Source organism: Perna viridis, chromosome 1, assembly GCF_037379345.1.
Source record: "Perna viridis isolate PV_CMFRI_1.1 ecotype Kerala chromosome 1, ASM3737934v1, whole genome shotgun sequence".
Classification (NCBI taxonomy): Eukaryota; Metazoa; Mollusca; class Bivalvia; order Mytilida; family Mytilidae; genus Perna; species Perna viridis.
In genome coordinates, this window is record NC_142445.1 from 4,028,480 (window position 1) to 4,043,717 (window position 15,238).

At 31.8% G+C, this 15,238-nt stretch overlaps 1 protein-coding gene across 1 annotated transcript in view; it reads left to right on the forward strand.

The window, feature by feature from the left end:
* LOC148626902 (stabilin-2-like) overlaps positions 1-15,238 on the forward strand; it is a 64,465-nt gene that overhangs the window by 39,261 nt on the left and 9,966 nt on the right. The window contains exons 20-30 of the mRNA XM_088558555.1: positions 571-682; positions 1,344-1,521; positions 2,410-2,674; positions 3,451-3,546; positions 5,888-6,031; positions 7,004-7,146; positions 8,349-8,466; positions 8,707-8,805; positions 10,312-10,407; positions 11,116-11,214; positions 13,942-14,070. Coding sequence (XP_088414681.1) covers positions 571-682; positions 1,344-1,521; positions 2,410-2,674; positions 3,451-3,546; positions 5,888-6,031; positions 7,004-7,146; positions 8,349-8,466; positions 8,707-8,805; positions 10,312-10,407; positions 11,116-11,214; positions 13,942-14,070 — 1,479 coding nt within the window. The remainder of the gene's footprint in view (positions 1-570; positions 683-1,343; positions 1,522-2,409; positions 2,675-3,450; positions 3,547-5,887; positions 6,032-7,003; positions 7,147-8,348; positions 8,467-8,706; positions 8,806-10,311; positions 10,408-11,115; positions 11,215-13,941; positions 14,071-15,238) is intronic.

A 15,238-nucleotide genomic window follows, 5' to 3' on the forward strand; every position in this document is an offset into this window, starting at 1 on the left:
CTCATTATATGTCACATTTTGGGTAGATGAAAGGGTAAAAGAAAAACTATGACTTGGTGAACAATTAAGTCTCTTGGTGCAGATTGATACACTGTAACAATTCACAAGTAATTATTTTAATCTTGAAGCAACATTACCTGTTCCAGAAGACTAGTTGTATGGTATGGTACATAGTTTCAGCAAGCTCTGGCCTACTGTGTGATATTTGAAAGTTAAGGAAATTGATGGTATGGAATGTGAAGTCATCGTAGAGTTGGGTTATGAGTTTTCCCTTTGCATCAATCTCTAAAAGTAGGTCAAGATATCAGGTTGACCTCATAATTTGTGTCCTTTATCTCAAATTCTTTGGGATAGATGTGATTTTAAAAAATCCTCAATCTAGTATTTTTTAACAATAAAATTTTTGCTGTGATAGTTTTTATGACATAGATGCACTTTGGTACAAATCAGAAATACTTTCGAAGTATCAATAAATCAATTAGCAAAATCAATGTTATAAATAGTGCTTGTAAGCACATATGTGGAATTAAAATTATATTTTGGTTGTCAGCCAGCCTATAAATATTTCAGTGTTCTGATGGTGTTGATGGTGATGGTCAGTGTGTATGTGATGAAGGTTTCACTGGAAGTTTGTGTAATAAATGTGAAGACCCGAAAATGTTTGGTCCAAACTGCAATCAGAGTGAGTGATTACATTTTATTTTACTGTACATATAAGGAGGTTATGATAAGCAGAGTGAGTTATTAGACAAAATGTTTTATTTTACTGTACATATAAGGAGCTTATGATAATCAGAGTGAGTTATAACATTTTATTTGGCTATACATATAAGGAGGTTATGACAGTCAGAGTGAGTTAAGGCATTTTATTTGACTGTACATATAAGGAGGTTATGACAGTCAAAGTGAGTTAAAGCATTTTATTTGACTGTACATATAAGGAGGTTGTGACAGTCAGAGTGAGTTTAAGCATTTTATTTGACTGTACATATAAGGAGGTTATGACAGTCAGAGTGAGTTATAACATTTTATTTGACTGTACATATAAGGAGATTATGACAGTCAGAGTGAGTTATAATATTTTATTTGACTGTACATATGAGGAGGTTATGACAATAACATGCTTCACTATTTATTCTGAAGGTTCTTGTACTTGTAATCTGTGCAGATTTTGTAATTTTTGTGGATTTTTTATTTCATTAATTTTATAATCCCATTAATTTTTAAGAATAAATCATCACTGCTGTAAATGGATTATAAGTTTTTCATTTTACAAACAGTAGTTAGATACTACATATACTTGATATGGAATGATATATATGTCATAACTACTGGTATTTCAGCTTGTACATGTGTTCATGGAAAATGTGACAATGGAGTTAATGGAAATGGTCAATGTAAAAGTTGTTCCGTTAATGAGCTGTACATTGGAAATAACTGCGACATACGATTAATGAACTGTGGTGTTCATTTCAGTTCTAAGTTCTGTCACTATAATGCTTATTGTGACATTAATAGGAAGTAAGTTTGTCATTGTTAGATCATTAAACATGTGTAAAGCTTAGTCATATTTAATGTTTAGAGTATGTATGGGAACTATGTTGTTCATCTATCTGTCCATCTATATGTACCTTGTAAACTCAACCATTCAATGATAAAATTACAGTCAGTCTGTCTGTCCTTTGTGACTTTTCTGTATCTGATTTCTCAGCTTCTATTGGAGAGAATGTTAAGGGATCTCTATCCTTTCCAGATTCCTGGGATATGTACTTCCTATTTACATGTAATTCTATAATGCAAAAATATTGACAGAAATCATTGAGCGGGTGGTATTCTCACATGACATGTGTGGATTTGTATAAAGTTAACGAACTATTGTTGGATGCTTTGAAAAGAAGATAATAAACCTATGGGTTTTAAATGTTCTAAAGATTGTTAGCATAACTCATCCTTAATACTGCAAATTCCAAAATTATTGTGATGTTTCTATATTACAAAAATGTATGTGACTTAAAACTGCAATAAATAAATCTCATACTAAGGAAATTTTAATTGTACATTTGTGTTAATTTTTAGAAATCACAAAGAAGTTGTGGTCCCTTTATAAATTAAAATAAAATCACAAAAATTAATTCTTGTAAAAATGAACTTACAGTAGTTCAATGTCTTTTGATGAAACTTTGAATAAAAGTTAGGCATCGTATAAAAATGTGCATGAGGCAAGATATAAGTTAGCGGACATCAGATGTCAAAGCTTGAGAACTGTAACCAAAAAGTGAGGTATTTACATGCTGATTGAGCTAGTATTGTCTGTTAATAAATTTTACCTTATTAAATTGGTTTTCAGAGAGTACACTTACACACTGTGAGGTTAAATAAATTTGTTTATCAAAGTTCATTGTTTTACAGTTGCTATTGTAAGCCAGGATATGCTGGTAGAATGAATACCCAGAATATTATGATATGTGAAGAGATAGATAATTGTCAGCTACCAAACCGTGGAGGCTGTCATCTACAGGCTAAATGTGTCAAGACAGGTCCAATGGAAAATGAATGTCTCTGTGAACAAGGGTGGGTTGGTGATGGAACATATTGCTATCCTAGCGTTCTGTGTGACTCACATCGTGATTGTCATAAAGATGCAAGGTGTCGTCAACACTGGACCAAAACACAGGTATATTGATGGTACATGTATTGTGCTTAATTTTACCCCCTTTTTAAACAGTTGCAAAGTGGAAAACATATCTGTTCATTCTTTAATTGCATGCACTTTCTACAAACTTGGTAGATACTTAGACTTCAGTAAATATGGAGCTATTGATAAAAATGACAGGGGTTGTTTTCAAACAGTGATGAGATGCTGTTTTTCTATGTCTTCCCAACAAACAAAGTTTTGGGTAAACATGGATGACTCTGTCTGCTTACTTGTCTCCTCCTAAACTTATTCATGGATTCTGATGAAATCATGCAGGAATGTTAAGCATCATATATGGATGTGCTGAAGGGAAATTTAATTATTTTGGGATGCTTGAAGGCGAGAAAACTCTACTTGAAGTTATTACATTTTAATATCAACTCAACTTGAGGCTATTACATGCTCACATATTATAAGTACTGTCCCCCTTAAAGGTTAAATGATTGTTTTATGAAACTTTATGGGAATGTCAGGTATTTTATGTAGATGTGTTATATTTCCTAAAGTATTCAATGGAATTCATCCACACTTTATAGATGAAGTCCAAGTGCAGTTTGGGGTATGTTTTTGTGAGCTTGGTGTCAGTATTTCTGGTTTTAGATTATTACGGATTTGATAGATAAAATTCTTATTTCCACTTCTTTTTCAAACTCCACAATTTTTTGTTTCAAAATATAAGGCCTATAACTGAAAAAAAAACTAGCTTGTACTTAAAACTTAAGTTAGGAAGATACTAATTAATGTTTTCATTTTAGACATTATGTGAATGTAACTCTGGTTACCATGGTAATGGTACAAACTGTGTCCTGAGTGATCCTTGCTCTGTAGATAATGGTAACTGTCATACAAAGGTCAGTATAGCAGTATAGACTAGGGATAACTGTCATACAAAGGTCAGTAAAGACGAGGGGTAACTGTCATACAAAGGTCAGTATAGACCAGGGGTAACTGTCATACAATGGTCAGTATAGACCAGGGGTAACTGTCATACAAAGGTCAGTATAGGTCTCGCTAACCACTTCTAACGTTTCCATTACTTTACATGTTAAAAAAGTAATTTTCAAAGTTTCACTGTGAATTCCCAGGACAAATGACATCTTAAAGTTGCATACCGTTGTGAAGCTTGGAAAATAAGGCTTCCAAAATCATTATGCTAATGGTATGATGATTGTAGAAATTCTTCACAAAATTTACTTGAATAAATAATACTGAAAATCTACATTTTTACCTGTTCTGCTAATTGACAGCATGGAGGCAAATTACTCACACATGTAAACAATATTCATACACTTTTGTAGTTAATTACATATATGATATTAAAGTGCACATTCTCAGCTTTATTTTGACGACTTTTAATCATAATACACACAAATAATGCACTTACAATGCATATGTCTAGGTTCAGTGTGTTTTTGGTACTACATAGGGGGGTGGCCATTTGACACCAGAAGTGGTTAGTGAGACCTTAAAAACATTTTATGAGTTTTTATGTTTTTTTTTTTACATTTTATTAAAGCTTGTGGTATTGTGAGTCTAATAAGACCAAAACTATCAAAACCAGACATAGGACTACAAAGAAATGTTCATTTTTATATCATGCCCCTCAGTGATATTTTACCTAAATTACCGGTACTAAAAAATTACAATTTTTACTAACTTGTCACACCAAATTGATACCTATGATAATTCAAGAAGTTGTAATAGTAAATATCATTTATCATTATGAAAAAAGAACAGATTTCAACAATTTATATCATACCTATTTCATTACTGTGTGACTACTTGAGTACTTTGAATATCCCAAGCAGTGACGTTATGTATTTCATGGATGACATCAAGTTATGAGTCACTGTTACTGATAAAAATCTTGTTGCTATGTTGTTTTTTTTAAAATACCTTGCACAATGCACCTCTTAAAATATAGCCAGATTACCAATATCACTATACTGATTTTATGGGAAAGTGGAAATAATGACCAGGAAAGGCAATTTTCCTCAAATTATGCATTTCTCTGAAATATGCCATAATTTTGTTTATGGTCTCACTAACCACTTCTAACGTTTCCATTACTTTACATGTTAAAAAAGTAATTTTCAAAGTTTCACTGTGAATTCCCAGGACAAATGACATCTTAAAGTTGCATACCATTGCAAAGCTTGGAAAATAAGGCTTCCAAAATCATTATGCTAATGGTACGATGATTGTAGAAATTCTTCACAAAATTTACTTGAATAAATAATACTGAAAATCTACATTTTTACCTGTTCTGCTAATTGACAGCATGGAGGCAAATTACTCACACATGTAAACAATATTCATACACTTTTGTAGTTAATTACATATATGATTTTAAAGTGCACATTCTCAGCTTTATTTTGACGACTTTTAATCATAATACACACAAATAATGCACTTGCAATGCATATGTCTAGGTTCAGTGTGTTTTTGGTACTATATAGGGGGTGGCCATTTGACCCGGAAGTGGTTAGTGAGACAATAGACCAAGGGTAACTGTCATACAAAGGTCAGTATAGACCAGGGGTAACTGTCATACAAAGGTCAGTAAAGACTAGAGGTAACTATCATACAAATGTCAGTATAGACCAGGGGTAACTGTCATACAATGATAAGTATAGACCAGGGGTAACTGTCATACAGAGGTCAGTATAGACCAGGGGTAACTGTCACACTAAGGGGTAACTGTCATACAAATGTCAGTAAAGACCAGGGGTAACTGTCATACAAAGGTCAGTATAGACCAGGGGTAACTGTCATACAGAGGTCAGTATAGACCAGGGGTAACTGTCATTCTAAGGGGTAACTGTCATACATATGTCAGTAAAGACCAGGGGTAACTGTCATACAAAGGTCAGTATAGACCAGGGGTAATTGTACTGGTTTCTGTGTTTTATATTTCATGATGTATTTTGTTGTTTACAAAAAAATGTACATTCCTTGCAGTGATTTGAGCAATTATTGGTTAACATTAACTGTTTGGTGTTAATATCAGGGTTTATGTATGTCCCCTGTTTTTTAAGACATTAGATCCATTTGAAAAGGTGCAGTAAACAAAATTAACAATAAGGAATTGTTATACTACCAAAACTATGAAAAAACATCAGGCAAATAATTTGTATAATTATTAATGAAGGTAACAAATAATAGTGATATCTAGTGTTTTGTACATTCCAGGCTAATTGTACAACTATAGGAATAGCCAACCATACATGTACATGTTTGCCTGGTTACCTTGGTAATGGATACATGTGTTCCCCAACAATATTCAGACTGGTAGAAGATCACCCTCAACTTACAAAACTGGCAGGTTTTCTACAGGCAAGTTCAATACAAAACTGGCAGGTTTTCTATATTCAAGTCAAAAACAAAACTGGCAGGTTTTCTGCATTCAAGTCAAATACAAAACTGGTATGTTTTCTCCATTCAAGTCAAAAACAAAATTGGCAGGTTTTCTTCAGTCATGTTAAAAACAAAACTGGCAAATTTTCTATAGGCAAGTTACAGTAAATACAAAACTGGCAGATTTTATTCAGTCATGTTAATTGTTTCATTGAAAATGATATATAACTCATATGAAAATTCAGAACTGATGTTTTTACTCGGAAGTCACGTCAGTGGCTTCAAGTATTGTAAGTATAAGAATGGCAAAAGGGCTTCCAGCAGATAACTTCACGGACGGAAATGCTTTCCTCAAAATAATGTGTGATTCTCTTTTAAACTTTAAATATTTCACCGATATCCCAACTGAATGTTATTTCAAACATTTTAAGTGTTGATTTTCAGCTAAATATTGTCGACTGGTAAATCGAGATGCCAAACTATTTTAATGCGCATGGCCACGTAGTAATTTCAAAGAAGATAGTTAAAAGCCAATACAATTTAATTGGAGTTATCTCTCTTTGGGTGGTGTTGGATTTTAACTTAGCCCCGTGAATGGTATTATAATCAAAATCATTTCATCAAGAAGCGTCACAATCAGCATCATCAGCTGCCTTTTTTTCAAGTTTAAGGTCTCAAGAACGTAAACAAATGCAATAATCTTATTTTCACGATATTTGTGTACATCTTTGTTTTGTTTTGCTGCAGATTGCAAGGGAAATATGGGTTCAACAGCAAAATATTCTCAAACCTTAGTCTATGTCATGACCGGCACTCTAGCACATTGCTTAAAAAATAAACATCGGGAACCTATCTTGTAGGTTGCACGCCAAGCGACTTCCGAGTTTCAGCCCCTTTGGTGCTTTGATTTTTTAATGAGATATAATGATTGAATAAATATGATCTTTTCAGATGTTAGGTGGTGAAGATCTACTGCTATCCTTGACAGATAACTACACATTCTTTGCTCCTATTGACAATGCCATGGAAACAGTAATATCTAGACAGGAATCCAATTATTGGAAGGATCAAGATAACATACTCAATTTTATAAGGTAGATTACTGTGATACCTGCCAAGTCAGCTAATTATAAACATGTAAAAATCATTGCCAATAAAATATGTCATGTAATTTTATATTTTTCCCTTCCTTAGATACTGAAACAGATTTATATCTGACAAAAATAAATTTGCAGTCTTAAAATGACAATAGCAGTGGTGTTGTCTTCCAGTGTTCATAGGCATTTTGATGGCCTGGACAAGAACTTGAGTATAAGTGACTTGTATAGCAAAATGCCATTTCACAAAAGGATCAATTTTCTAGGTTATGACTTAAATTGTTGAGGGTTGATATCTGGACAATATCTTGACTATAAGTTAATGAATTTCTTTCAAATTGTACCACAAGATGTCATACAACCGAAGGAAGAGTAGGATTAATTTTGGTGGTTGTTACTGAACCATTTATGAATAAGGAATGAAAAAGGGACCACCTTTTTTTCTGGTTAAAGTCTTATCATTTTTTGTCTTGCCTGCAACGAATGTCACAAAAGGTGAAGCTAAGGTGTTACTTTCCTGGCATCTGCATCTACATTAATATTTTTATTTGAGGTTTTCTGATTAGGTCAGATTGATATGAACCACTTGTCTTGGGTCAATTATATTTTTATACAGTTACATTGGCATCCCTTGTATCACAATTATAAATCCAATCCCTCATTTTCTATAGACTATAACATTTCAAATTAAGATTTAAAGTTTTCAGAAAAGATCAGTTTAATATGAACCACTTATGATAGGTCAATCATATTTGGTATTCAGTTGCATTAGCATCACTATGACAATTCTGTATCCAATTTATGCATATTACAACTGCAGTCATGGTCCATTGACTTAGAAATTTCAAATTTTTATTATAAGTTTTCTGATTAGAGCATTTAAACATGAACCACTTGTACTATGTCATTTGTATTTGATGTGTTGTTATCATCACTTCTTCACAGTTCCTTATCTCTTTCATGCTATCAATTTTGACTTTAAAATTTTTCATTACTGAAACAAAACTTCATTATTGTTCCATATATGTAATCAGTTATCCCTAATCTATCCACGGTGTCTAATGGTTGTATTGATGTTTTAAGTTGTCTATATTATATAGAATTACTTACAATGTCAACATCAATCAAGTTTTGAATACAGAATCTACATAAGCAATCTTTTCTAGATGGAATATGTATTTCACACTATTTTTTTATAGGTTTCACACTTTGTCAGATGCCTACAGTATTGACATGTTATTGTCTTATCAGAAAGCTCACATCAGAATGGAGACTCTGTATGATGGGTTCTCTCTCAGTGTATTCAACTTTGATAATGTAAGTGTTTGATATAATGGGGATATTTATAATGTTTGTTTCTTGAAAGTTCTTCAAAGTGAAATAAAATAATAAACATTCCTTTGCATTTCTGGTTTTACCTATAATTGAGATTTAGAGAAATATTGTTTATTTATGTATACCTGTAATTGAGATTGAGGGAAATTTTGTTAATTTATGAGAAGTTTAAGCAATGGACCTTCCTGGACTTTCTCACAGATTTGAATATTTGGTTTTTAGGAATTATTAGTTGGAGCATACGAAAGAACCAAACTATTGTCTGGAATTATAAAGCCCAATATACCAGCTGTAAATGGCTATGTTAACATCATTAGTAAGGTAACTATGTTCATGTCATTATTAATTAAGATAGCTTTGCTGGTCACTTCATTGGTAAGGTAATTATGTTCACATCATTAGTAAGGTAACTATGCTCACATTATTAGTAGGTTACTATGTTCATATCATTAATAAGGTAACTATATTCACATCATTAGTAAGGTTACTATGTTCATATCATTAGTAATGTAATTATGTTCACATCATTAGTAAGGTAATTATGTTAACCTCATTAGTAAGGTAATTATGTTAACATCATTAGTAAGGTAATTATGTTAACCTCATTAGTAAGGTAATTATGTTAACATCATTAGTAAGGTAATTATGTTCACATCATTAATAAGGTAATTATGTTCACATCATTAATAAGGTAATTATGTTTATGTCATTAGTAATTAGGTAGCTTTGCTCACATCATTGGTAAGGTAACTATGTTCACATTGTAGTGTCATTTAATTTAATTACAGATAATATTTTAGTCATCACTAATTAGTTAGTTTTAATCTAACATAGTACTGATTGAAATTGGAGAATGTTGGGAAGTTGGCATAATGATAGCATTGAAGAAATTTAGATGAAAACAAATTATTGACCAAGCAACTTGCTCTCTGCAAGTTTTTTAAAAGCAAACACATCATTTTTAATGTCCATAAATCAACTTAACCTTCCAAAAATGAAAGAAAAATATCTGAGATCTAATAAAAACTTTGTAGGAAGTAAACAATTTCTAATGTTAAAGTTGAATTGAAACCAACAACCAAAGAAATACGGAAAATACTACTTCAATTTCTCGAACTCCAGATAACTCAAACATATTTCAGTGGTCCCATGGATTTCGAGATACTGAGGTTTGACTGTAACTATATTCACATCATAATTAATTTAGATAACTATGTTCACATCATTAGTATTTAAGGTTACTATGTTCTCATCAGTAGTAAGGTACTTTTGTTATGGTCATGTTCTAATTATTATGGTTATTACGTAATGATTTATATAGTAATTATCTTCATTTTAGTCATCATTTGTAAGACGACTCTCAGCTGCAAATAGTTCAGAAATAATTCACTGAGATGCCATTATATCTTTGTTTTCCCACATGTTGGATATTTATATTGTCTTATCCAGAGCCATATAGTAGACTGAAAAAATGATATATTTTTTGCCAAACCTGTGGTAAAACAATGATAAATTGGAGTCTTTATGAATGATTTTGATTCTAACTAGTCTGTAGTTTCTTCATTTTTATGAAAAGATAAGTCTATATGTTGCATTATGAACCATTTTACTGTGACTTTGGTAAAATGGGTAAAACTTAGCTATGGCATTGTAAAGAAGATTGTCATATACCTATGATATTGGTCATAATTTTATCACCATGTTACCATGGCTGTGGTCTAAAGGCCTTTAATCCATGTCATATTAGAACTATTTTTAAATCATTAGTTTTGTAATTTAAAGCAGTTGTTATTTTTCTATTACTACATATATTACTATCTATTGTAGGCTTTAGAGCCATTTTACCCTCCATCAGATACTCCAATGTTAGATGAATTCTTCAACAGTCATCCTGAGTACAGTCAGTTCAGTGACTGGTTTGAGGTACAACAGAAATCCTATTAAACATGTCAAAAAAATCCTTTAATGTAAAACTCCACATACTTTATTCTATGTACTGGTATTTTTTTTCATTTTGCAAGTATACAACCAATTCAAGCTATTGTGCATTAGTTATTTTGATATTCCAACCATTTTAATTGAGCAGTCAAAATGCATTGACTGTATATTTACAAATGATATGTGGTCATTGGCTGAAAATAACTTTCTGTTGTGAGATTTCAACTGTTACATTGTTTTGAAGTTGCCAAGAAGTCATCCACTTCCAATCCAAAACATTTTTCTGGTTTAATGCCTAATTTAAAAAAATTGTCATGGCAGGACCTTTTCAGGCAATAGCAGTGCTTATACTTGACGTTGACGTTGATATTCTGATTCGTTCAAACCATAGTGAATACTTGGCACAGCCTCGCGTTTGCTCATGGTTTTAAGTCTAATCTCATTATCTGTATATTACATCAGTTAACGCTATAAGTTGTCGAAGATGGTCTACTTATCAGTTCTCCATATATGCAAATGTATATGACACTAATAATTATACAAACAAGAGAAATTTTAAAGTTTTTGTTATTTATAACTGCTGTAAAAATGTGAAAACTGCAAACATTATTTATATTGTAGATTAAAGCTATATTTGACATGGTATTGATATTGTAGGTTAAAGCCATATTTGACATGGTATTGTTATTGTAGGTTAGAGGAATGACAGACTACTTAATGAGTTCTATGAACCAATACACTCTGTTTGTCCCTAACAATGAAGCAGTCCTGGGGCACAACATGTCATTTATTGTAAGTTTGTACAGAATTGTTTGTCAGTCTGTCTGTATGCTGCAAAAATAGGTGCTCACTTTACCACAATATTTGGCAAAATTATTTTAGCAATTGAAAAATACTGTAAAAATAAATTGAAATTGGTTAAGGATGTTATATTTTGATGATTTATTGCATTTTTAAAATAAAGATCATGAACATGATAAGCAAATTAAACTATCATAGGGAATTACAATCAATTTGGTCATGTAAATGTATTTGAAAATTTTGCATTGTTTAGACCACTTATAATTGTTTAAAACCATCTGTCCAAATGACCGAAGCAGCAATATGCAACTAAAGATGATACACAGAAAATCCATCCGCCATTGATGAAAATATTGGAATGAAGAATATGCAAATGACTATCAAAGGAAATTTCATCCACCAATGATTACAATAGTTGTAAAATCAGTCTATATTTCAATAGTTTGACAATGTCATTGAGACTTATATAGCTCACTAAATGATATGATGCACACTTAGTGTGCACATTCAAGCAATTTGACCTGCATGTTGTGACAAAGATAGTTCAATCACACCACTGGCCAGTGTGTACATTTCAATTATTTGACCTGGTTGCCAAGACAAAAATATATTTTACCTGATTTCCAAAAAAAACTGTGAAGAAATATAGTTTGATATACAAAGTTTAATTTATTTCCCCATTATATATATGAAGAACTCACTAGTGTGTCCGGTTCCACATACATAACCAATTTTACAAACATGTCCAATAATATGTCACACAGTCACAAAAATTTTCCCCACAAACATAGACTTCATTGTTGTAATGAATATGCTGATAATAAACAAGGTCAGATGTTCAAACAGATGAGAGAGTCATGTTCACAAAATGTATTGGTGTCATACAGTTGGAACATTCCTACATTAGTTTCTCAGATGTAGGATTTAGTTCAATAGAGACTGTATCCTACAAGAACCAGAATATTATGATTGTGTTCTCCTTTCATTTATTCATTATTTTAAGACGAAGTTATTATGGGTTTACAGTTCATTAGTTGTACCTGCACTATAGCAAAAACAGATACAAAATAGTTATAGTAAGCAGTCGTAGGATGCTTTCTAAGGCCATGAACCAACCAATAAACAAACATATAAAAAATTATGCGCTTAAGGTCTACTGGTAGTTACTAGGAAGGCTTAAGCATTCACAAGTATCCATGAGTTGAGTTAAGCATATGTTTGCTTTGAGAAAAAAACTTAGGAATGTTAACTCGATGCTATTGGTATGAGATATTTGTTTTCAGCAATTTTGCATTCTTTTGCACCACATCTTTATTTAAGCCAGTGTTGCATTTGTGCTTCTTGTTATTTAACAAACATGAACTCATTTGCATCATAATTTAAGTATTTGATGGAAAAAGGTGAAAAGAAATAGAATGAACTTGTGAGGACAAAATGAAAAGTTTTAAACAACCAAGAAATACAATGTAACTCTTTGTCAACAACCAAGAAATACAATGCAACTTTTTGTCAACAACCAAGAAATACAATGTAACTCTTTGTCAACAACCAAGAAATACAATGCAACTCCTTGTCAACAACCAAGAAATACAATGTAACTCTTTGTCAACAACCAAGAAATACAATGCAACTCCTTGTCAACAACCAAGAAATACAATGCAACTCTTTGTCGACAACCAAGAAATACAATGCAACTCCTTGTCAACAACCAAGAAATACAATGCAACTCTTTGTTCTTTTTGAATGAATTGTAATATAATTATGATCTATAATGGTGTACCAGATATCAAACTGAATTACCCATGAAAACAAATTTTTTTGGTTACTTTGTAATTGTTTTCTGTTTCTGTTAGCCATTCTGTAAATAATAGATATTATTTTTAACTATTTTCTTATGATTGTTGTATTATGCCCTTTGAACTTATTGATAAATATGCACCGTGTATTGTGCTGGTCACACACATATATGGCAAAGATATAAAGAATATATTGTCTATGTAAGCTACTTCAAACTCATAAAAAACAAAAACAAACAGTTTTGTTGGATATTTGAAAATCTGACATATTTGTATGTTTTTTCCCCGGCCGAGTCACATCAAAGACTTTGAAATTGTTAGTCACTGCTTCTCCCTCAAACACACAGTATTTAGGGGGATATTGAGTATTGACAGGTTGGTTCAGATTTAGAATAATGAGTTCTAGTTGGTTGGTTGTGGACTCTTGTTCTGTGAGCTACAGCAAAATAATCTGGCTTGTTAGAACAAGGCAAAGTCTGTTCAATTAGTTATTCGTTCTTTTCCTTAAATGCATGAAATACTGCCATAGGAGGTTAATCAATTATTCAACCATGAATGGGTGAATGAATGACACTGTTTCTTACCCCTATATGATGACACATTGGTATCCTTTTCACTTGAAAGGTAATTCTGTTACTGATTTATGTCTTTGATTATCAGATGTGCAAAGGTCACCTGTTTCATCAAATGGTAATGAATGTCAAAAACAATATCCAATAAATTATATTGCTGTATCCCAGAAATGTCCTAGTATCAAAGCAATGCAGTACAGGTAAAAGGTAGATAAGTGAATTGTGCTGATCCATAGTGAGTATTACAACTGTTTATGACCAAAATGTATTATTTTTAAGATTTCTAAATGATTAGGTTGTCCTATAAATGTAAATATATTAAATAACACAGTATCTGTTTTTTTCTGTAGCATTCAAGATACCTGAAATTTTATGTCCTGTCAAAGATAAGATTACTGAGTTCCTTTGAGGATGGAGAAGTTCTGAACACTGTTCTAAGTACAAACCAGCAACTCAAGATCACAAGGATAGGTAACCAGGTAATTGTCTTTTATCACAAGGATTGGTAACCAGGTAATTGTCTTTTATCACGAGGATTGGTAGCCAGGTAATTGTCTTTCATCACAATGATAGGTAACCAGGTAATTGTCTTTTATCACATACAAACATGTACTTCTTATTTCTATAATTAATTACACAACGGTCTTTATTTGTTAAATATGTATACAAATATATATTTTTTCAAACACATTTTTAGTAAATGGTTATGACACAATATCAAATGTGATTAAACATTAGGGATATTGTTATAGTGTTCCCTCTCATTAGTGAGAGGGTGAGCACTTATCCTAAATTTACAAATTGTGGACCTGTCTGCTTGTATATGTAGCATCAATTATTTGCCATATATTCATGCACATGTAGCTCTTTAATCCTCTATTACAAAATGTATCTAGTGTATACTAAGTAATTGGGTGCTCTGTGTGAATCACCTTGTTTGTCTGTCATTCCTTCCTTCTTTCTTCATTCATGATGAGAAATACATTATAAGAACACTTACATTGATGTTTGATAACTTCCTTTTTAGTCAAATTTGTGATATTTTAGAACCAATATGATGGGAAAAGATTTTAAAGAGGTCAAAGAGAAATGCTGTTTGAATGTAAAATAACAATAAGTGTTCCCAAAATTCTTTTAAAAATCAAAATGATTCTTGAATGTCTTAAATAACTTAAACAACAAAAGAGGAATTAGAATAAAATGTTTACATTATGAAAACCTCAAATTGCAATCAATGTCATCCCTTTTACTTTGCCCCCAAATTAATTCAAACAATATTAAAATGCCAGAATTTTAGGTAAAGTAACAAATGCATTTGCAGTTCATAACACATATGTATTTTTTTTTTTAAATATTTTGATAATAATTCATTTTTATGATGTTTTTATTGAAAAGAAATAGTCAACATTCTCTTCTATTACTACTCATGCATGAAACCTTATACTGCTCAAAGAGAAATGCTGTGCTCACAATGCCTGCTCCATATTCTGGTTTTGCGGATGGGGGAAAGGAGCTATTCAACTGTACTAAAATAACCTTGGACTTTGTTGATGATACAGTGCTGTTTTGAAATTTCTAATATCTTGAACAGCTAAAATATGCAAGACTCTATAACACAGGTCTTGTGTGTCTGTGTAAAAAGTTCAA